Genomic DNA, 23,195 nt, shown 5'->3' with positions numbered 1-23,195 from the left:
CAAACATTTCAGTATGGCTAAGTAGCTCTCTGAATACCTAGTAAAAGGGAATGTACTAGAAATATTCTATAACTATAGTGATATGCATAGAATAACCTAAATACTGCAACATTCCAATGCACTATGAATCATGGATATCTCTTTTGGCTTGTTCAAGGAAGTAAATTCAACCAAACTCGGGGCTCTTGCTCAGGAACCAAGCGGCAGAGAAGTTATTCTGTTGGATTAGGCCGAAGGCACTCGAGTCATGATTCTGAGGATTTGGATGATCTGTTTGTGTCAACAGGTAATGACATAGCTAATAGTAAATCATCATATCAGCCACTTTCGAATCAATATGAAATTGTGTTCCAGCCGGTAAAGTACTGAAATTATTTCTTACTGTTAATGCTTTGGATTTCTAGCTCTGCATTTTCCCACCTCTCTCTTTGCCCCATATATCCCAGGTGAACCTCTTCACTTTCCTCCATGCAGGATTTGTAGAAGTGGTTTCCCATTTCTTTCACGTCCCTTTTAAAATTAACCTGCTGTTCCATTTAGGATTATGTGTTTTAATGTTCCCCTGCTGGTTCGAGGTATGTTTTAATCTAGCAAGCAAGTCTGACTTTGACCAGCCAAAAACAGTTCGTCTTTGTTGGACATGACAACAGAAAATGTTTTAGGCACCAAAGTGGGATGAGATACTATGTTATGGATTTCTCACTGCTACTCTGCCCTCCTGTGCACATATTCTTTTGCCACATTTGTTAACTGAAAACTGTGACTAAACTTCAAAAAATTATTCCAAAGCATTTTGTAATGTCCTAAATGGACTATGTTAAATAGAAGATTATTCTTTATTAATTAATTCTGACATTGTCTTGTCCCATTACCCATCGACATAAATTGATTAATTGAAAATCCTGGGCGGGATTCTGTGATCCGGAGGCTAAGTATCGACGCTGTTGGAAATGCCGTCGCATTTCTCAACGGTATCTACACGGCCTCAGGATCAGCAATTCTGGCCCGTACAGCGGGCCAGCACGGCACTGGAGCGGTTCACGCCGGCATCCAGCTGCTGATCCCGGCGTCAAATGGGTGCCGCGGGATCCGCGCATGCGCAGTGGCTTCCTTCAATGTGCCGGCCCCGACGCAACATGGCACAGGGCTACAAGGGCCGGCGCGGAGGAAAGGACGCCCCCAACCCGAGAGGCCGGCACGCTGTTCGGTGGACACCGATCGTGGGCCAGGCCACATCGGAGGCCCTCCCCTGGGGTCGCCCCCCCCCCCCCCCCCCCCCCCCCCCACAGGCCGCCTCGACCCTTCCACGCCGAGTTCCCGGTTGAGAGCAGGTGTGGACGGCGGCAGCGGAACTCGGCTTTTTGACCACGGCCGCTCGGCCCATCCAGGACCAAGAATCGGCGCGCCGTTCGCGAAGAGCGGCTCCCGACCGGTGGTGCGCCAACCACGCAGGCGCCAATGGCGCCGATTCTCTGTTCTGCGGAGAATTGTGTCGGGGCGGCATGGCGCAATTCCCGCCGTTCCCGGGGATTCTCCGGCCCGGCCCCGAGCTGAGAGAATCCCGGCCCTTCAAGTCACAGGTAATTACCTTTTTCATGCTGTGGTATGTTTTATAATAGCAGCACAGGAATCCCTAGCTGATGTCCCCAGTACTAATATATCTCAGTTTTCATCCTGATGGATAAACTTAGATATCTTTTGAATCTATAAAATTTTGAAATTAAGTTTTCTTGTCTGTATAATTAATTTCTTCAATAGTAGATATTATTATAAAGTGCAGCCAAGGTAGGAGTTTGCTCTCTGTAATGACTTTTATAAGTCATAGTGACTTAATGATTTTACTTCAGATGCAATAAGTTCTACTGGACAGTAACTAGTCATCACTAATTTACCAGCATTGCCTATGAAGAAAAGAAAATTATTCTTTTTTTTTAATAAATATTTTATTGAAAATTTTTGGTCAACCATCACAGTACATTGTGTATCCTTTACACAATAATATAACCGTATAAATAACAATGACCTGTTTTATAAACAAAGAATAAATAATATATAACAAAAACGAAAACGAAAACTAAATGGCAACTGCCTTGTCTCAGATAAACACTCTCCAAAAATATGATTTAACAGTCCAATATACAATTATTTATAGCAACGACCTATACATATTATACATATATATTAACAACCCTGAGAGTCCTTCTGGTTCCTCCCCCCCCCCCCCCCCCCCCCCCCCCGGGCTGCTGCTGCTACCTTCTTCTTTTCCATTCCCTCTATCTTTCTGTGAGGTATTCGACGAACGGTTGCCACCGCCTGGTGAACCCTTGAGCCGATCCCCTTAGGACAAACTTAATCCGTTCCAGCTTTATAAACCCTGCCATGTCATTTATCCAGGTCTCCACCCCCGGGGGCTTGGCTTCCTTCCACATCAACAGTATCCTGCGCCGGGCTACTAGGAACGCAAAGACCAAAACATCGGCCACTCTCGCCTCCTGTACTCCCGGCTCTTGTGCAACCCCAAATATAGCCAACCCCCAGCTTGGTTCGACCTGGACCCCCACTACTTTCGAAAGCACCTTTGTCACCCCCACCCAAAACCCCTGTAGTGCCGGACATGACCAGAACATGTGGGTGTGATTCGCTGGGCTTCTCGAGCATCTTGCACGCCTATCCTCGACCCCAAAAAATTTACTGAGCCGTGCTCCAGTCATATGCGCCCTGTGTAACACCTTAAATTGAATCAGGCTTAGCCTGGCACACGAGGACGATGAGTTTACCCTACTTAGGGCATCCGCCCACAGCCCCTCCTCAGTCTCCTCCCCCAGCTCTTCTTCCCATTTCCCTTTCAGCTCATCTACCATAATCTCCCCCTCGTCCCTCATTTCCCTATATATATCTGACACCTTACCGTCCCCCACCCATGTCTTTGAGATCACTCTGTCCTGCACCTCATGCGTCGGGAGCTGCGGGAATTCCCTCACCTGTTGCCTCGCAAAAGCCCTCAGTTGCATATACCGGAATGCATTCCCTTGGGGCAACCCATATTTCTCGGTCAGCGCTCCCAGACTTGCGAACTTCCCATCCACAAACAGATCTTTCAGTTGCATTACTCCTGCTTTTTGCCATATTCCAAATCCCCCATCCATTCTCCCCGGGGCAAACCTATGGTTATTTCTTATCGGGGACCCCACCAAGGCTCCCGTCTTGCCCCTATGCCGTCTCCACTGTCCCCAAATTTTCAAAGTCGCCACCACCACCGGGCTTGTGGTGTATTTCTTCGGTGAGAACGGCAATGGGGCCGTCACCATAGCTTGTAGGCTAGTCCCCCTACAGGACGCCCTCTCCAATCTCTTCCACGCCGCTCCCTCCTCTTCTCCCATCCACTTACTCACCATTGAGATATTGGCGGCCCAGTAATACTCACTTAGGCTCGGTAGTGCCAGCCCCCCCCCTATCCCTACTACGCTGTAAGAATCCCTTCCTCACTCTCGGGGTCTTCCCGGCCCACACAAAACTCATGATGCTCTTTTCGATCCTTTTGAAAAAAGCCTTCGTGATCACCACCGGGAGGCACTGAAACACAAAGAGGAATCTCTGGAGGACTACCATTTTAACCGCCTGCACCCTCCCTGCCAGTGACAGGGATACCATGTCCCATCTCTTGAAGTCCTCCTCCATTTGTTCCACCAATCGCGTTAAATTTAACCTATGCAATGTACCCCAATTCTTGGCTATCTGGATCCCCAAGTAACGAAAGTCCCTTGTTACCTTTCCTCAGCGGAAAGTCCTCTATTTCTCTGCTCTGCTCCCCTGGATGCACAACAAACAACTCACTTTTCCCCAGGTTCAGTTTATATCCTGAGAATTCTCCAAACTCCCGAAGTGTCCGCATTATCTCTGGCATCCCCTCCGCCGGGTCCGCTACATATAACAACAAATCATCCGCATACAGAGATACCCGGTGTTCTTCTCCTCCTCTAAGCACTCCCCTCCACTTCTTGGAACCCCTCAATGCTATTGCCAGGGGCTCAATCGCCAGTGCAAACAATAATGGGGACAGAGGGCATCCCTGCCTTGTCCCTCTATGGAGCCGAAAGTATGCAGATCCCCGTCCATTCGTGACCACACTCGCCACTGGGGCCCTATACAACAGCTGCACCCATCCAACATACTCATCTCCAAAACCAAATCTCCTCAGCACCTCCCACAGATAATCCCACTCCACTCTATCAAATGCTTTCTCGGCATCCATCGCCACCACTATCTCCGCTTCCCCCTCTGGTGGGGGCATCATCATTACCCCTAGCAGCCTCGAGAAAATTATTCTTTTTGTAAAAAAAAATATTTGATTAAGGCATTCATGATTTTATAACAACAAATACAAATGTAAACATAATTCAGTAAATAACACCCCCCCCAACCAACAACCATACCCAGCCAACATGATTTATACACACAATTCCTCAGTCCCTCCTAAACTAAACTAAACTATCTCCCCCACATACCCTAACCACCCACCTCCCCACCCCCACCTCCTTGGTAGTCCGGAGACGGATCCTATTAGTGTGGAGGGACTCGGAGCCCTGGAAATCGGGGGTATGGGTTAGCAACATGGTTGGGTTTCTCAGGCTTGAGGGAATCAAGTGCGCCCTAAGAGGATCAATGTTAGGGTTCGTCCAGAGGGGGCAACCATTTATCAACTTCTGAAGAGAAAATTGTTCTATGCTCCAATATTTATAAGTGACAGCATACTTCGAACAGTCCTGTTACATTTTTTCAGGCAAGGGCATTCTTATGATTTGTGCCTGACTAATATTTTACATTTGTTGAGGAGCGCTGAGCATGATTTAAGTGTGAATGTTTGTGCACAGTATTTTTAGTATTTAATCTTTATTACCAGAGTTTCTAATATTTACAGGAACTTTTCTTGCAGGCCTGAGGTAGGGAAAAATATACATTAGATGAAACTAAATTGGAAGGGTAAAATGTATTTCTGCTCTTTACAGAAAAGGAAGAAATTCCAACTTCACCAACCAGCCTGGGCTCGTCCTCATCCTCTGGATGGGAAAGACAGAGTGTCCTAGATGGTAAATAATACATTTATATTTGAAAGCTGCTTTGTCACAACTCACACTGATGTGTTGGGTAGGCTGGGTCGATGTGGACTGCACTTGATGCAGTGTGGCGAGAGACAGACCTCCAACACTTGATAAGATGCAACACGATTTTATTTAACATCTGAACTATTATACATATTCAACTGTGGATTGACACTATGCTGACTTGACTGGAGACCTGATACTAGCCTAACCAGACTTACTAGCTACCACATGGTGTTTGCACTGGCCAGCTCACTAACTCTGACTGTCTCAGAGGCTGGGTCCCGAGAGAGCGGGAAACCTGGTGTCCTCTGACTTTATAGTGGTCGTGTCCTGTCTGGTGATTGGCTGCTCTGTCCTGTGTGCTTACTGGTCATCCTGTGTGTCAATCACTGCCTGTCTGCACTCCATTGTATACATAGATGTATACAGGGATGCTCTGTCAGGTCCCACGATCTCAAATCGCAGTGTCACTTTAAATGATACCAGGTTAAAGTCCAACAGGTTTGTTTCGATGTCACTAGCTTTCGGAGCGCTGCTCCTTCCTCAGGTGAATGAAGAGGTCTGTTGGAGTGGTCACCGCCCCGCGGTGACCACTCCCAACAGACCTCTTCATTCACCTGAGGAAGGAGCAGCGCTCCGAAAGCTAGTGACATCGAAACAAACCTGTTGGACTTTAACCTGGTGTTGTAAGACTTCGTACTGTGCTCACCCCAGTCCAACGCCGGCATCTCCACATCACTTTAAATGATGTCCATCACCTTCCGCATCTCCTTCCCCATCGAGGCAAGTTGATCACCGTGCTGCAATAACGTCTCCTCCATTTCCTTCAGCGCCTCCCCTTGCTCTCGCACCTCCGCCACTGCGCTCGCCACCGCCTTCGTCACCGGGGAAATCGCCTCCTCCACCAGCACACTCAAAACCTCTCTCATCTCCTTCCTCATTGTCTCCATGTATTTTGTAAACTGCCTTTCAAATTCCGCAGCCATCACCTTAGTTTATTTCTTCAGCCGTAAGCAATGCGGCCTCCCCTGGTGCTCCAGCCTCCATCTTCCTTGGTGCCCCGCGGTGACCTTTCCACTCCCCGACGGACCTTCAGCTGTTTTCCGTACGGACGTTCTTTTGCTCACCCTCGACATTTTTCTTCACTGTGCCTTCACTCTGCCGCCTCTGTGCCTTCTCCCTGCTTTTTGCCGCCTCCGTGGACCCTGGGACCAGGCTTAAAGCCCCGAAAATGCCGTTCCCGAACGGGAGCCCTCCATTGTGCGGTCGCTTTCCGCCCGCCGTCACCGGAAGTCCGACACCGTCGTGATTTTGCCGGACATTGCCGCTTTAAATGGGTGGAGCCACAATTTGGACATGTCATGACGCCAACGTCAGCGCCTTCCGTGCACCATCGCGCATGTGCAGTGCGGTCGAACGACTTACGCACCTGTGCAGTCTGGTCGTCGGTCTCGCCGTCCCCTCGGTCATGGCGCGCATGCGCAGGGGCTTGGGAAAAGCACGCGGAATGGCCACTCTCGTCGATACTTAGGCCCTGCATCTGTGCGATGGCCTGCACCCGCCTCGTGGAAGGTTAGCTTTGCCGTTACTGCTACCCTGATGTGGGAGTACTGATTGTTAGCATGTTCGTGGAGAACGCACGTTTCGATGGTGAGGGTGAGCTGCTTGACTTTCAAGAGCTGCTGGCGAAGGGAATCGGAGTGGACCCCGAAAACGATCTGATCCCGGATCATGGAATCAGTGGTAGTTACATGACTGCGTGAGGATGCGGAGATGGATCAGAAAGGATTGAAAAGGTTCATCCTTACCCTGAAGCCTCTGCTGGAAAACGTACCGTTCAAAGCTCTCATTCACCTCAATGTCGCAGTGGCTGTCGAACTTCAATTTCATCTTGTCTTCGCCTTCAGCGAATGTAAAGGAGTTGTAGATGTGGATGGCGTGGTCCCCGGTGTGGAGAGGAATAGTGTGATCTTCCTGGCGTCCGACGCGGCCTCGAGGTCGGTGGCTTCTAGATAGAGTTGGAAATTTTGTTTGAAGATCTTCCAATTTGCACCGAGGTTGCCGGCAATGCGGAGCTGCGGAGGAGGGCGGACGTTTTCCATGTCACCGGATGACTGTTTGCTTGTCAACGCTGATTCACTCAAGGTAGGTCCGTCTGTTTGCTGGTCAACGCTGATTCACTCAAGGTAGGTCCGTCAATTTTCAGCATCACTCACTGGTACCATGATGTGTTGGGTAGGCTGGGTCGATGTAGACTGCACTTGATGCAGTGTGGCGAGAGGCAGACCTCCAACACTTGATAAGATGCAACACGATTTTATTTAACATCTAAACTATTATACATGTTCAACTGTGGGCTGACACTATGCTAACTGGAGACATGATACTAGCCTAACCAGACTTACTAGCTACCACATGGTGTTTGCACTGGCCAGCTCACTAACTCTGACTGTCTCAGAGGCTGGGTCCCGAGAGAGCAGGAAAACTGGTGCCCTCTGGCTTTATAGTAGTTGTGTCCTGTCTGGTGATTGGCTGCTCTGTTCTGTGTGCTTACTGGTCATCCTGTGTGTCAATCGCTGCCTGTCTACACTCCATTATACACATTGATGTATATTATGACATGCACTTCTTCCCCATCAGATCTTTACAAAATTATTATTGTTTGAACCACATATTATGTGTCACAAGGAAATGTTTCAAATGTGCCAAAATTGATTGAACACACTGGAAAACAATTCATAACTTTGGTTTCTATAAGATTAATACTTTTGTTTTGAAAATATTATTTTCTTTTCACAGTCTACTATGCTGCACATTCTAGAAAGACTGTTGTGCAGTGGCATGGCAGTCAGAAAAACCTAAAAGCTTTAAAATAAAGCATTTTAGTAGTTATTGATTCACCTTGGAATGGATTGGTTGTTATCTAGGCAAATGAAGGTACAAAGGGATCATCAATGGTATTACTGTGAGCAAGGAGAGGTATAAAGAGAAATAAGGGTGACTGAGCACTGAACACTTTGGGTGGAGTCTTATGGAGGTGTCGCAGGTTTCACCTGTCAGCAGAAGAACCAGCTTCAGACCCACGCTGCCTCTTTTCAGGAAGGCCACCAAATCACAAATCAGTCAGTGAGGCCACCAGCGGGCCTTCCCCTGGAATCACGTCCTGGGGGCAGAAGTCTGGTCTACTGAGTCCTGCCAATCAACTAGAGGCTGGCAGGTCTTGTGCTCAGCAGTGCCACAGGGGAAGTGGTGGCTGCTGAAGAAAAAACACCTTGTTGAGTCCCAGGATCATAGATTGACCAAGGCCACAGTTAAAAATTTAGGTTGTGGTGGGTGGTGGGGGTAGTTGGGGTTGGGTTGGGGACCACAGGGAGAGGAGTATGGGGGTCAGTAACAAAGGCAGGAGGATGACTCTCAGGCCGTTCCCCCCTCCCCCTCCTCCTGATGTTGAGCCCCTCAAATGGGCACTGAGTACCTTTGCCGAGGGACCCACTGCCCCAGAGATGACAAGATGGGTGAATGGTTTTAGCTGCTGTGTGCATTGCATGGCAACAGGCACACCTGCAGCTGGGTTAATATCAGCACCAGCAGGATGAGGTCCTCAAGTGTTTATCAATTGGTACTTCAGGGCCTCAATAGGCACCAGAATAGACAACATAAGCCTTCAAACCCAGAACTTAATTCTGGCATGATGTGAAGATGCCGGCGTTGGACTGGGGTGAGCACAGTAAGAAGTCTTACAACACCAGGTTAAAGTCCAACAGGTTTGTTTCGATATCACTCCGAAAGCTAGCGATATCGAAATAAACCTGTTGGACTTTAACCTGGTGTTGTAAGACTGCTTACTTAATTCTGGCAGACATGGGAATCTGGCGGGTTTGGGTATGTCTTCAGTCCACCTAACTATATGCCCTTCCCTGCTCCAAGCTCACCTCCAGTGATTCCGCTCTTTTGATTCAGGAGATAGTTGAGTCAATCCGCCCTTTTGATTCAGGAGATAGTTGAGTCAATCCGCCCTTTTGATTCAGGAGATAGTTGAGTCAATCCGCCCTTTTGATTCAGGAGATAGTTGAGTCAAAGATCATTGTCTTGTTTAAGGGGGACTGATGCAAATAAACATTTGAAGTAGAAGAAGGTAGGGGGCTATGGGGTGAGAGAGTGCAGTGACATTCATTTTGGAATACTCTGATAAAGAACCAGCAAAGACATGATTGTCTGATCGAATGGACTCCTACTGTGTTGTAAGTTTGGGAGTGCAGGCGTGTATTTTTATTACCTGTTCATGAAGATTGTATCAGTTCTGTAGTCATGTATAATCATGCGTGTTGCCCTCGTATGTGCATATTTCTTTCCTCGAACTTGTTTGAGGATTTAATTAAAACTCAATACTGAATGATAAAAGAACACATTTATGAAAGTTTTAAAATGTTAAACACTCAGGAATACTCAACCTCTGCTTACAAGATCCATCTTGCAGGCTCCTAACCTGTGGGCATGAAACCAAAGCAATTGTTTAAATGATAACATTGATACCGAGGGGATAGCTTTCTGAGTATATGCTGACAATTGGTGATTTATCAACACGTACTGGCAGTAGTTGAAATTCATTTCATCAGTGCACATTTGGAAAATACCGACATTAAGGGAATGTCTTTAAATTGGATAATCAAACTGATATTAGGTAGTCAAGTTGAATTGATATGTTTGAACTGGGGTAAAACAACTAATAGTACAATAGAATTTACCCTTCTATACTCCTTTAACCTGAGGGAACATTCTGAGCTATATGGTACTAGGAGTGTTGCTGTTTTTGGAGGTGGGAGGTGATGAACTAAGTGAGAGACGTATTATACATTGGTATATTTTGGCTTAACTATACCTTTCCTTACAACACGTACGAAGTAAGCTTGGCCACAATATTATTGAGACAAAAACAAAGTACTTCGGATGCTGAAAATCTGCAGGAAGAACCGAAAATGCTGGAAATTGTCAGCAGATCTGGCAGGATCTCTGGAGAGAGAAATAGGGTTAATGTATCAGGTAAATGACCATCAGATGTGACCTGACTTGCTGACTATTTCCAGCAATGTTTTGCTTTTTAAAATCTATTCTTCGATGGGATCGGTGTCTCGCTGGGAAGGCCAACATTTGTCATCCATCCCTAATTAGCTGTGAGCTGAGTGACTTGCTAGGCCATTTCAGAGGGCAGTTAAGGGGCAACCACATTACCCTGGATCTGGAGACACATGTTGGCAAGTCCAGGTAAAGATGGCAGATTTCTTTCCCTGAACAAGATGGATTTTTACAACATTCAACAATAGTTTCATGGTCATCGTTACTGAGATCAGCTTTCAATTCCAGAATCATTCATTGAATTTTAAATTTCACCAGCCACCTTGGGGCCATTTAAATCTGTGTCTCCAGAGCATTAACCTGGGCCTCTGGATTACTATTCCAATGACATTACCACTATGTTATCATCTCCCCCCCTTCGCCTTCTGAGAAGGTGCTTTGATTAATCTGTTAAAATAGCATAAGATAGCTGGTTAAAATTTTAACTTGCCGCCCAGGTGCAAATCTCTGATTTATGGACTGGCTACCCATTATGCAAATCACTTGGCTTTTTTTCTATTGAAAGAAAAATTGTGCAGTTCCTTTTAATGGGCAGCTGATCCACAATGTAGATTTTATGCTCAGGTAACAAGTCTGAAAATCTACCCCAGTATGTCCAAATTGAAATGGAAAGAATATCTGGGGTGAAAATATTGTGTGTGCATTAGAGCGAGCACACCCACTAATTATGTGTTATGGTTTACACAGATGGGCAGAAATGAGGGCCACCCTATCCCCGCACAATGTCAGACCTGCCGACCCCCCACTGACCCCCTGAATAAAGGGACCCTCCCAGAGACCTCCTAAATAAAGAGATCCCCACAGAGATGCCCTAGATAGGGGGATCTCCCCTGTCTGGAAGCTGTAGAGCAATCCAGACAGAGGCAGTGAAAAAACCCACTGTTGTCACGCTCACCTGGGCAATACACCTGCTGGCTCAGACAGAGGAAGCAGCACCTATCAGTTACTGGAAAGGGAAAGCAGTGACCTGTGTTTAAGCCCCTCAGAGGGCTGTGATTGGCAGCTTCTACACACAGCCGTGCTTCATTCTTCTTTTTCATGGTTCAGTAACTCTGAAGTGCCTTGACCACAATGTTTACAAACATCAAGAGAGTTAAGTGCTGTCAATTTCCAGCTGAGCACTTCAAAATAACTTAAGTGTAAAGGGGGGTTTCCTATCAGGTTTCTCTTTTCTGGGGGGCTTCCTTACAGAGGTTTCTTTTCTGGGATCTCTGTGGGGGTCCCCCTGTTTAGGGGGTCTCTGTGGGGTCTCCTATCTAGAGGGTCTCTGAGGGTAGTCTCCCTATTCACAGGGTCTCTGTGGGTCTCCCTATCTAGGGGCTCTCTGTGGGAGGGTCTCCCTATTTAGGGGGTCCCTAAGGGAGAGCGGGACAGGTCACCCCTGTACTTATGGGAAGGGGGTACCCGGAAAATCCAAGGGTGGCGGGCTTAAGTGCAATGCCAGAGGTGGGGTGGGGGTGGGGGGTGGCCAGCTGTGGGACCCTCACTATTGGGCCGCCCGCTCAAAATGGAGGCAGGAATTGCTCGCAATCCTCACCATGCATTAATTTGCATGGCTGAGGATTGGGAATCGCTTCCTGATTTGCGCTAAATCAGTAGCGATTCACCTCTGGCGGGAGAACATAGACTGCACAAGCAGCTTGCACTGTGGCTTCACAGCGCCAGGGTCCCAGGTTCGATTCCCCACTGGGTCACTGTCTGTGCGGAGTCTGCACGTTCTCCCCGTGTCTGCGTGGGTTTCCTCCGGTTTCTGCCCACAGTCCAAAAACGTGCAGGTTCATTGGATTGGCCATGCTAAATTGCCCTTAGTGTCTAAAAAGGTTAGGGGGGGTTATTGGGTTACGGGGATAGGGTGGAAGTGAGGGCTTAAGTGGATCGGTGCAGAATCGATGGGCCGAAAGGCGTCCTTCTGCATTGTATGCTCTACGTTATAGACTCTCGACTGGAGAATTTCACACAAAGCCTCTCTGTGAATATATCAGCCCATAACTTCCACCCAGCAGTGTGAAGTGATGTACCGCTGGAATTACAAGTCTGTGAAGAACACTGATCTACTCTGGAGCTCTTCATTCAAACCTCCGCTAGCTGGAGATGCTTGAAACAAAAGAGTCTCCGAACAGCACAGCAGCGTGCAACACCAGCGAGCTCAGGGAGGACATGCCCCCTTTTTTACTACACTGGCTGTCGGTAAGCAGGTTGGTTTAAAGGGCTCACTCCAGAGGTGGATGTGGAGGGATCGGGTCCGCTAGTGAAGGAGCGGGGTCGATTGAAGGAGGGGGGAGTTAGAAGTCGAGCCCGCAGGTTGGGGAGTCCCATGGGATTTGCGGGATGGGGCGGGGTCTGGAGTGTGGGAGGTGTCCTGTGCGGGGCTTGGTCTGGGTGTTTAAAATAGTTACACTGAAGTTAGAAGTAGTTTTATTCCTTCTAACTCTTTCAGAGTAACCACTGGTATAAAAGTGGCAGGACCATCTGGTTAGCGATTTAAATCACTTTGCCAGATGGTTCCCAGCAGAGAACAGTAGGTCAGGGGTAGTCAGATTGGATTGGATTTGTTTATTGTCACGTATAGCGAGATACAGTAAAAAGTATTGTTCTGTATACAGTCCAGACAGATCATTCCATTCATGAAAACAAACATAGGGCATACATAAATACACAATGTAAATTCATAGATACAGGCATCGGGTGAAGCATACAGGAGTGCAGTACTACGCAGCAGAGAAGATGTGTGAAGAGGTCAGATCAGTCCATAAGAGGGTCATTCAAGAGTCTGGTAAAAGTGGTTAACCCTCCTGGGCAATTGCCATGTAAATCCTTACCTGGGAAATTCCGAGAGAGACTCTCCAGCGCATCTTTGGCGTAGTGCCAAATCCAACACTGAGGAAATTCTGGACCATAAAGTTTATCTTTGTTGGTGACTCTGGAGGTGAATAAAAAAACAAACATCACTGTTCAGAGGTACAAGGAGGTCACCATTCACAATTACATGAAGCATAATGTATAATGTGTACATTCTGGCTGAGGATCAGTGTTTGCTGAGTATGTGGCTCACCAGAGCTGGGTTCTCTGAACTGTGATAGCTCCTGCCATCAAGGGGCTCTCGTTAAGATGGTTGGGAGGCAGGGAACATACCTCAAGTTAGTTCCTGTGAGACATGACTCTCTTAACTTAAAACACTGGCTCATGATTCATCTCATGATCCACTCCCCAGCCCTCTTCACAAAAAGTTCACAATTACTTATTTGTAAGGCTGAAGTATAATGAAGTATAATTTTAGCAATAAGCAATACTAAAGCAATGTTTCCACCACTGTGGTGGTGCTCCACAGTATGATCCACAGTGCAAGTTGGCAGAATAATTGTAGTATTTTGTCTGATGCACAACATCAACAAAGTGCTTGCTGGAGATGCTGCAAAAATCTCAGGCAAACATGCACAAGAGGAAATATTTTATTCTATTGTTTAATTCTATAACAAAAAAAATCCTTTTGTTGCAATGAAAAATGACTGCACTCACTTTAACCATTCTTGGGTTATTGATTTCATTGATGTAAAGGTGTGTTCTACATTACAATCGTGACTACACTTCAAAAAGTACTTCATTGGTTTTATTAAGTGCATTGAAGCATCCGGTGGTTGTGGAAGGTACTGCAATAAAAACAAGTCTTTCTTTTCGCCAAACAATATATTTAACATTCTGTCACCTCACACTGGCAGTAGCCGTAAATCAAGTTCATGATGAAGTTCAAGTAAGTGATGAAATATGAGTAAATATGGAGGCTTGCTGAAAGGTCTCTTGAAGACTGGCTTGCAACGTTGTCAGCTGCTTGCCTCTGCGTTGTCTGTGTGGCACGAGCCCATGTAATATCATTTGTGGGCCTTCATGCTTTGAGATGATTGTCTTGTCACCTCCGAGGTAACCAAATATAATTTTGGTATAACTTTGTCTACAAGAATTCTGTACATACACGTGCACTCCTCAACTATTCATGAATTCCTCCTGGAAAGTCATCATTGCTTTTGTACACTGGACCTATTGTACCTTCTGCATTCAAAAATGTCGCCACTTGACAGTCAAATTGACAGAAAAACATGCGCTGAAACACAAGCTACTTGACTACATAGAAATGTGGGTTTGTTTGTAGGCGTTGAACAAACCTGCTTAAAAGGGCCTACAAATGCCAGGCTCTGTGCCCTACTCTATTACTATGGTGATAGCAGGACAGGATGTTTACCTTTTGACAATTGGCAACCTGTCGAAATTCCTGGGATCAGCTCCATTTCGACAAATCAGCTGGGGTGCTTCTACTATTTATGGTGCAGCCAGGTGACCACAGGGTGAAAAGTTCCTGCAGGACCTTGCCAGTTCCAGATTGCTGGTGGGGCTAGACAATCATGGCCAAAAATGTGCCTGGCTTCTAAAAAAAACATTTTTCCCAGGCTTTCTGCTTCTTCTGAAGTTACTCGTTTTTTTAAAACGCATTTTATTCAAACTTGTATCAAAGTAGGTTACAGTAAATAAACACCCCGGGAAACATTCGTCCCAACAATCAACTATACAGTTTGTACAGATTTTCTCCTTTTTCACCCCCCCGCCCCCCCCCACCCCTCCCCATCACCCACCCCCCTGCGACGAACAGCTCCTCAAACACAGTCACAAACATCCCCCACCTTTTCTCAAACTCTCCTGCTGAGCCCCTTAACTCATACATTATCTTCTCTAACCGCAGGAAGTCATACAGGTCACCAAACCATGCTGCTACCTCCGGTGGCGATGCCGACCGCCACTCCAGCATAATTCATCCCCGTGCAATCAGAGAGACGAAGGCCAAGACATCGGCCTTCCTCCTGTCCATGAGATCCGGCGTCTCTGAAACCCCAAATATCGTCACCAAAGGGTCCGGGTCCACTCTCCCCTCCACTATCCTGGCTAATGTGGTGTTGGGTGTTCTAACACACAGAAGAGCCAACACAGTTGCATATGGTACAACACTTGTTTATTTAAACTCACTATTTACAACTTGGTCTTTGCACTCTGCACGTGGGGGGCTCCCTGCTTGTGGTGTTTCAACAGCTCTTTCATGCTTCCTTCTCCCCAGACCTACTGACCTCCAGGTGTCGTGCTCGTGCTTTTTATGTGGTTGGTGTTCTTGTCTGTGATTGGTTGTGGTGTTGTGTACTCTGATTTGCCTGTTAGTGTGTCCATCATGATGTGTGTGTTTGAATATCATGACATCCCCCCTTTTTACAAAGATATGTGCCTACGTGGTAATAAATATGATCGTGACGTGAGTGCATCTAAGAGTGTGTGTGTGTCGTGTGCAGCATGTGTCTATGACGGAACTATGTACATGGGGCGATGTCGAGTGCGTCACATGAATCCAGTTGTACCATAACATAACAGAAATGCGAACGAGAGAAGAAGAAAAAAAATTTTGAACAGTTGTCCAGTCAGACGACATCTGGAACGATAAACAACAACAGGTTATCATGTAAAATTGTCCAACTTATTAAACATATGAACTGTATTATAAGTCCATTCTAATGGGTTTGCGACGAATTCGGGTTGACCGCCTTAAGGGTGGATCAAGAACCACCGGCTGCTGTGCAGGCATGGCCATGGGTGGCGATGGAAAGGGCGTGATGTGCGGCAGCTCCACAAAGTCATCCTCGGAAGCCTGTTGAGGATCTGGCGTGTTGTGTGGCTGTGAACGTGGAAGTCGGCGAAGGGCGCGCCGATTGCGGCGACGCACGGAACCATCCGGCATGCGAACCAGGAACGAGCGGGGAGCCACTTGTCGGAGGACTTCGGCCGGTGCTGACCAGCCACCATACGGTTGATGGACGCGTACTTTGTCTCCGGAGGACAGGGGGGGCAGGTCCGTCGCTCGTGTGTCGTACCGACCTTTCTGGCGATCACGCTGCAGTTGCATGTCCCGAAGAACCGCCTCATGGTCTGTTGTCGGTGCCAGGACGGAAGGTACCGTCGTCCTGAGGGAGCGACCCATTAGTAGCTGCGCTGGCGAGAGGCCCGTGGATAACGGGGCCGATCGATAGGCCAGCAAGGCAAGGTTAAAGTCCGATCCGGCATCAGCCGCCTTGCACAGGAGCCGCTTTGCGATGTGGACACCCTTTTCAGCCTTCCCGTTCGATTGTGGATGCAGAGGGCTGGATGTCACATGAGTGAAACCATATGCTGCGGCAAAGGACGACCATTCACGGCTGGCAAAACAAGGTCCATTGTCTGACATGACAGTCCTTGGAATGCCATGGCGAGCAAACGTTTCCTTGCAGGCCCCAATGACTGCGGACGACGTCAGATCATGGAGAGGCATGACTTCCGGGTAGTTTGAGAAGTAGTCTATAATAACAATGTAATCTCTGCCGAGCGCGTGAAATAGGTCAACACCCACCTTCGCCCAGGGGGACGTCACCATCTCGTGTGGTAGAAGTGTTTCCGGAGGTTGCGCCGGCTGAAACCTCTGACAGGTTGTGCAGTTGAGCACCATGTTGGCTATGTCTTCATTAATACCCGGCCAATATACCGCCGCCCGGGCCCTTCGTCTGCATTTTTCGACACCCAAGTGGCCTTCGTGTAGTTGACGAAGAATCATCTGGCGCACACTGTGTGGAATGACGATCCTATGCGATTTCATAAGGACCCCGTCTATATTGGTGAGATCATCTCGCACATTGTAAAACTGGGGGCACTGCCCTTTTAGCCACCCTTCCGTCATGTGGCGCATCACTCGCTGCAGCAGAGGGTCAGTCGCCGTCTCTGCGCGTATGTGGGCCAGACAAGGATCATCAGCTGGCATATTTGCTGCTGTCAGAGTCACGTGTGCCTCAATTTGACGCACGAACCCCTCCGCATCTGGTGGTGTGCTCACTGCTCGGGAAAGAGTGTCCGCCACTATGAGTTCCTTCCCCGGAGTGTAGATCAGTTCAAAATCGTACCTCCTGAGTTTGAGTAAGATGCGCTGGAGGCGAGGAGTCATGTCGTTCAGGTCTTTGTTAATGATGTTGACCAGGGGGCGGTGGTCAGTTTCGACCGTGAATCGTGGCAGGCCATACACATAGTCGTGGAACTTGTCCAGTCCAGTTAACAAGCCCAGGCATTCTTTTTCGATTTGCGCGTAGCGCTGTTCGGTAGGGGTCATGGCTCGTGAGGCATACGCAACCGGGGCCCATGATGACGTGCTGTCTTTTTGCAGGAGTACCGCTCCAATACCAGATTGGCTGGCGTCTGTTGAGATCTTTGTAGGGCGAGTCGCGTCAAAGAAGGCCAGCACTGGTGCCGTGACCAGTTTGTGCTTGAGCTCCTCCCATTCCTGCTGATGCGACTGGTGCCAGTTGAATTCCGTCGATTTTTTTACGAGATGGCGCATGTTTGTTGTATGAGAAGCCAGGTTGGGAATGAACTTCCCAAGGAAGTTGACCATGCCCAGGAATCTTAAGACAGCCTTCTTGTCAGCCGGTCGTGGCATGGCTGTGATGGCGCTAACCTTGTCTGCATCGGGACGGACCCCGGACCTTGAGATGTGGTCCCCGAGGAATTTCAGCTCCGTCTGGCCGAAAGCACACTTCGCACGGTTGAGACGCAGGCCATTTTGCCGTATGCGGGTGAAGACACGTCGAAGACGATGCATGTGTTCCTGCGGAGTGGTGGACCAAATGATGATATCGTCCACATATACACGTACCCCTTCGATGCCTTCCATCATCTGCTCCATAATGCGGTGGAATACTTCAGATGCCGAAATGATGCCGAATGGCATCCGGTTGTAGCAGAATCTGCCAAAAGGGGTGTTGAATGTGCATAGTCTTCGGCTGGCCGGGTCCAGTTGGATCTGCCAGAATCCTTTGGACGCATCCAATTTAGTGAATATGTTGGCTCGCGCCATCTCGCTGGTGAGGTCTTCTCGTTTTGGGATGGGATAGTGTTCCCGCATGATGTTGTTGTTCAGATCTTTTGGATCTATACATATACGGAGCTCGCCAGAGGGCTTCTTTACACAGACCATGGAGCTGACCCATGGCGTGGGCTCCGTGACCTTGGATAGGACCCCTTGGTCCTGAAGAATCTGCAGTTGTGCCTTGAGGCGGTCTTTGAGAGGCGCAGGAACCCTGCGAGGTGCGTGAACGACAGGGATGGCGTCCGGTCTGAGTCGAATCTTGTACGTGTGTGGCAATGTCCCCATGCCTTCAAAAACCTCCTGGTTGTGAGCGAGGAGGGAATGGAGATTCGCGTGGAACTCAGCATCCGGGAAGTCGGATATCTCATCTGGAGAGAGAGACATGATGCGCTGTACCAGGTGAAGGACCTTACACGCTTGTGCGCCCAGTAACGAGTCCTTTGATGAGCCCACAACTTCGAAGGGGAGTGTGGCCGTGTACCCCTTGTGAGTCACCTGTAGCTGGCAAGATCCTACGGACGGGATAACGTTCCCGTTATAGTCAACCATCTTAAGCCGGGATGGTGTGATGAGTGGTTTGACCTTCATGGCCTGGACTGCAGAGTAAGCAATCAGGTTGGCGGATGCGCCGGTGTCCAGACGGAAGGCGACGCGCGATCGGTTGACCGTCAGGGTGGCACACCACTCATCGTCTGGATTGATGGCATTGACCTTGTTGACATCAATGACGGCAACTCTGAAGTCATCCTGGTCATCTGCATCACTTAACTGGAAGTCTTGATGCGTGGGCTGGACGGTCCTGACTCGTGTGCGAGGTTGTCGAGGATGCGCCGGATCCATGGGTTGAGCCGCACGACAGCGGGCTGCGTAGTGGCCTATCATGGCACATCTGTTGCACTGTTGGTATTTTGCAGGACATTGCCCTTTTAAGTGTAGACCTCCACACTTGCTGCACGTCATGACGTCACGGCGTTCGTTGCGCCACTGCGCATGCGCAGTGCGATCTTGCGGTGGGCGCGCCTGCGCAGTGCGTCCCTCGTTGTGGCCGTTATTCTTGGCGCGCACCTGCGCGGGAGACCGCGAAAAGCGCGGGAAGCGGCCGCTGTCGTCCGGGCCGTGGGGCGGGAAGAAATCGACGGCCTGGATGCGTTCAACGTCGTGGGCGGCCTGGCTTGCCGATTCGACGGCTGGGGACCCCCTCCGTGCCAACTCGGACGCCTGGAATCGGGCAAAACGGCAGGTCGCATTTTCATGGAGGACACAGGCTTCCACAGCAGACGCTAAGGTGAGGCTCTTTATTTTAAGAAGCTGCTGGCGTAGGCCACTGGAGGCAACGCCAAAAACAATCTGGTCCCTGATCATGGACTCTGTGGTGGTGCCGTAACCGCAGGACTGCGCTAGAATCCGGAGGTGCGTCAAAAAGGGTTGAAAAAGCTCCTCCTTACCTTGCAGGCGTTGCTGAAAGATGTATCTTTCGAAAGTTTCGTTTACTTCAGTTTGAAAGTGCTGGTCCATTTTGAGGATGACCGTGTCATATTTGGCCTGGTTTTCGCCTTCCTCGAACACCAGTGAATTAAAGACATCATTTGGGTGGGGGCCTGCGTAGAAGAGGAGCATTGCAATCTTCGAATCATCCGAGACATTCTGTTTTTCGGTGGCACGGATGTACAGGTCAAATCGCTGCCTGTAGAGCTTCCAGTTGGTGCCTAGGTTCCCCGTGACTTGCATCGGCTGCGGTTTGCCGGTGTGGTCCATGTCCAGAATGGCAGGTTGGTAGGCAGGTATCGATCCACTCCTGTACCATGTGGTGTTGGGTGTTCTAACACACAGAAGAGCCAACACAGTTGCATATGGTACAACACTTGTTTATTTAAACTCACTATTTACAACTTGGTCTTTGCACTCTGCACGTGGGGGGCTCCCTGCTTGTGGTGTTTCAACAGCTCTTTCATGCTTCCTTCTCCCCAGACCTACTGACCTCCAGGTGTCGTGCTCGTGCTTTTTATGTGGTTGGTGTTCTTGTCTGTGATTGGTTGTGGTGTTGTGTACTCTGATTTGCCTGTTAGTGTGTCCATCATGATGTGTGTGTTTGAATATCATGACAGCTAAGACTGGGAATACTCCCGCCCAGAATCTTCCCAATTTTTCACAACCCCAAAACATGTGCGCATGATTCGCTGGCCCCTTCCCACACCTCTCACACTAATCTGCTACCCCCTGAAAGAACCACTCATTCTCGCCCGAGTCATATGCACCCTGTGCACCACCTCAAACTATATCAGGCTCATCCTTGCAGAAAAGGAGGTCCTGTTTACCCTTCGCAGTGCCTGGTAAACTCCCCAATTGAACTCCATTCCCAACTCCGCTTCCCATTTCTCCTTGATCTTCACCACCTGCTCGCCTCCCTGCTCCACCAGCCACTTATATATCCTCAATTCTTCCCTCCCCTTCCACATCCGGAAGCAGCAGTCGCTCCAGCAGGGTGTATCCCGGCAATCTAGGGAACCCCTTCCAGACCTTTCGTGCAAAGTCCCTAACCTGTAGATACCTGAACTCACTACCCCTCGGCAGCTCTACCGCCTCCCTTAGCTCCTCCAGACGAGCGAACCCTTCCTCCAAATACAAATCCCTCTCCTTGACCAGCCCCACTTCCCTCCACCCCTGTATACACTATCCATCCCCCCCCGGCTCAAAACCCATGATTCTCGCACAGCGGCGTTAGCACCGACATCCCTTCCACCCGAAAATGCCTCCTCAGCTGATTCCATATCTTCACCGTGGACTGCACCACTGGGCTCCCTGAATACCTACTCGGAGCCATTGGCAATGCTGCCGTCACTATAGCCCTCAAACTAGACCCCTTACAAGATTCCTCCTCCATCCTAACCCACTCTACCCCATCTCCTTCCCACCACCGCCACACCTTGTCCACATTCGCCGCCCAATAATAATGAAGCAAGTTTGGCAACGCCAACCCCCCCTGCTGCCTCTGCCTCTGTAGCAGGGTCCTCCCCACCCTCGGCACCTTCCCCGCCCATACAAAGTCAGAGATGATTGTGTCCACTTTCCGAAAAAACGCCTTTGGTATAAAGATCGGGAGAGCCTGCAAGATAAACAAGAACCTCGGCAGAATATTCATTTTCACCACTTGGACCCTCCCCGCTAACGTTAAGTGCAGTGTATCCCACCTCTTAAGATCCTCCCTGGCCTCCTCCACCAACTTCGTTAAGTTCCACTTATGGAGCCCCATCCATTCCCTCGCTACCTGAATCCCCAAGTACCTAAACCTATCCCTCGCTATCGTAAATGGCAATCCCCCCAAATTAGCCCGCTGTGCCAGCTCATTCACCGGGAATACCTTGCTTTTCCCTACATTCAGCTTGTATCCTGAGAACCCTCCAAACCTCCCCAACAGGCCCATAATCCTTCCCAAACTCTCCAACGGATCCAAAACATACAGCAGGAGGTCATCGGCATAGAGCAACACCTGATGCTCCCTCTGTCCCCTCATTATCCCCTGCCACTCTGCCGACCCCCTGAGAGCCATTGCCAATGGCTCTATGGTGAGCATAAACAGCAGCGGCGACAGCAGGCACCCCTACCTCGTACTCCTGCCTCGTACCCCTGTGTAAGTCAAAACTTCGTGAGCTCATATCATTCGTCCTCACCCTCGCTCTTGCCGCCACATACAGCAACCACACCCATGCCACAAATCGCGGTCCTAACCCAAACCTTCCCAAAACTTCGAACAAGTACCGCCACTCCACCCGATCAAATGCTTTCTCCGCGTCCATGAACACCACCACCTCCGGTACCAGAGCTCTCGAAGGATTCATCACCACATTCAACAGCCGTCTTATATTAGTAGCGAGCTGTCTGCCCTTCACGAAGCCTGTTTGATCTTCTGCAACCACCCCCGGGACACAATCCTCCATCCTCCCCGCCAACAACTTAGCCAATACTTTCACATCCGTGTTCAATAGTGATATGGGTCTATATGACCCACATTCTACTGGATCCTTCCCTTTTTTGGGGATTAGTGTAATTACTGCCTGCTTCATCGACTCCGGCAACTCCCCCCTTCTCCGGTGCTTCATTAAACGATCAACAGATGTGGTGCCAGGTCCGTCGCAAATTCCTTATAAAATTCTGCTGGGTGCCCATCTGGCCCAGGGACTTACCCCGACTTCATACCCGTGATACTATCCAGCACCTCCCTCAGCTCCAGGGGCTCCTCCAACGCCTGCCTCTTTGCTTCCTCCACCTGGGGAAATTCCAGCTCGTCCAGAAACCACCCCTATCCCCCTCCTCTCCTTCTGAGTCTGCCTCATAAAGTCCCTGGTAATACTCTCTAAATGCCTCATTTATCTTCCCTGGCTCCGACACCACATCCCCAGCCCCAGTCCGGATCTTCAATATTTCCCTGGACGCAACCTGTCTCCGCAGCTGTTGCGTCAGCATGCGGCTCACCTTCTCCCCATATTCTTATTGCACCCCTCATGTCCTACGCAGTTGCCCTACCGCCCTCCCCATTGTCAGCCTGTCAAATTGCCCCTGCAACTTTTTCCTCCTCGCCAATCCCTCCACAGTGGGCACCTTCGGATATTCCCTGTCCACCTCTACTATCTCGCTCACTAGACGGTCATGTTCCGCCCTCTGATCGAAACGTAAATGAGATAATTTCTGCCTTCAGTGCTTCCCAAAAAATGCCCGCCGACACCTCCCCATTCTAATTGAACTCCACATAATCCCTAATCGCCAACCGCACCTTATCGCAAAAACCTCCATCCGCCAACAACCCCGAGTCAAACCTCCACCCCGGCCTCTGCTCTCGTCCCGCTCTGAACCGAATATCCAGCCAGTGGGGTGCATGGTCCGAGATAACTATCCCCGCCATACTCTGCCCCCTCCACCCCAACCAAAATCTCCCGACTCACTACAAAGTAATCAATCCTCGAATAAAACTTATAGACGTGTGAAAAGAAGGAATACTCCCTTCCCCCTGGGTTCTGAAAGCGCCATGGATCCACCTTACCCATCCTCTC

The 23,195-nt window shown here is 49.1% G+C and overlaps 1 protein-coding gene across 5 annotated transcripts in view; it reads left to right on the top strand.

Moving 5' to 3' along the window:
- Nucleotides 1-23,195, top strand: part of vwa5b2 (von Willebrand factor A domain containing 5B2) — a 235,914-nt gene that overhangs the window by 180,087 nt on the left and 32,632 nt on the right. For all 5 annotated transcript variants that reach the window (XM_072474096.1, XM_072474098.1, XM_072474099.1 and 2 more), the window contains 2 exons: nucleotides 158-286; nucleotides 5,007-5,087. In XM_072474096.1, the coding sequence (XP_072330197.1) occupies nucleotides 158-286; nucleotides 5,007-5,087 (210 nt within the window). The remainder of the gene's footprint in view (nucleotides 1-157; nucleotides 287-5,006; nucleotides 5,088-23,195) is intronic.

The sequence above is a fragment of the Scyliorhinus torazame genome, chromosome 14 (genome assembly GCF_047496885.1).
Source record: "Scyliorhinus torazame isolate Kashiwa2021f chromosome 14, sScyTor2.1, whole genome shotgun sequence".
NCBI lineage: Eukaryota > Metazoa > Chordata > Chondrichthyes > Carcharhiniformes > Scyliorhinidae > Scyliorhinus > Scyliorhinus torazame.
Note: the sequence above shows the minus strand (reverse complement) of the source record. Positions and strands in the feature narration are given on the sequence as shown.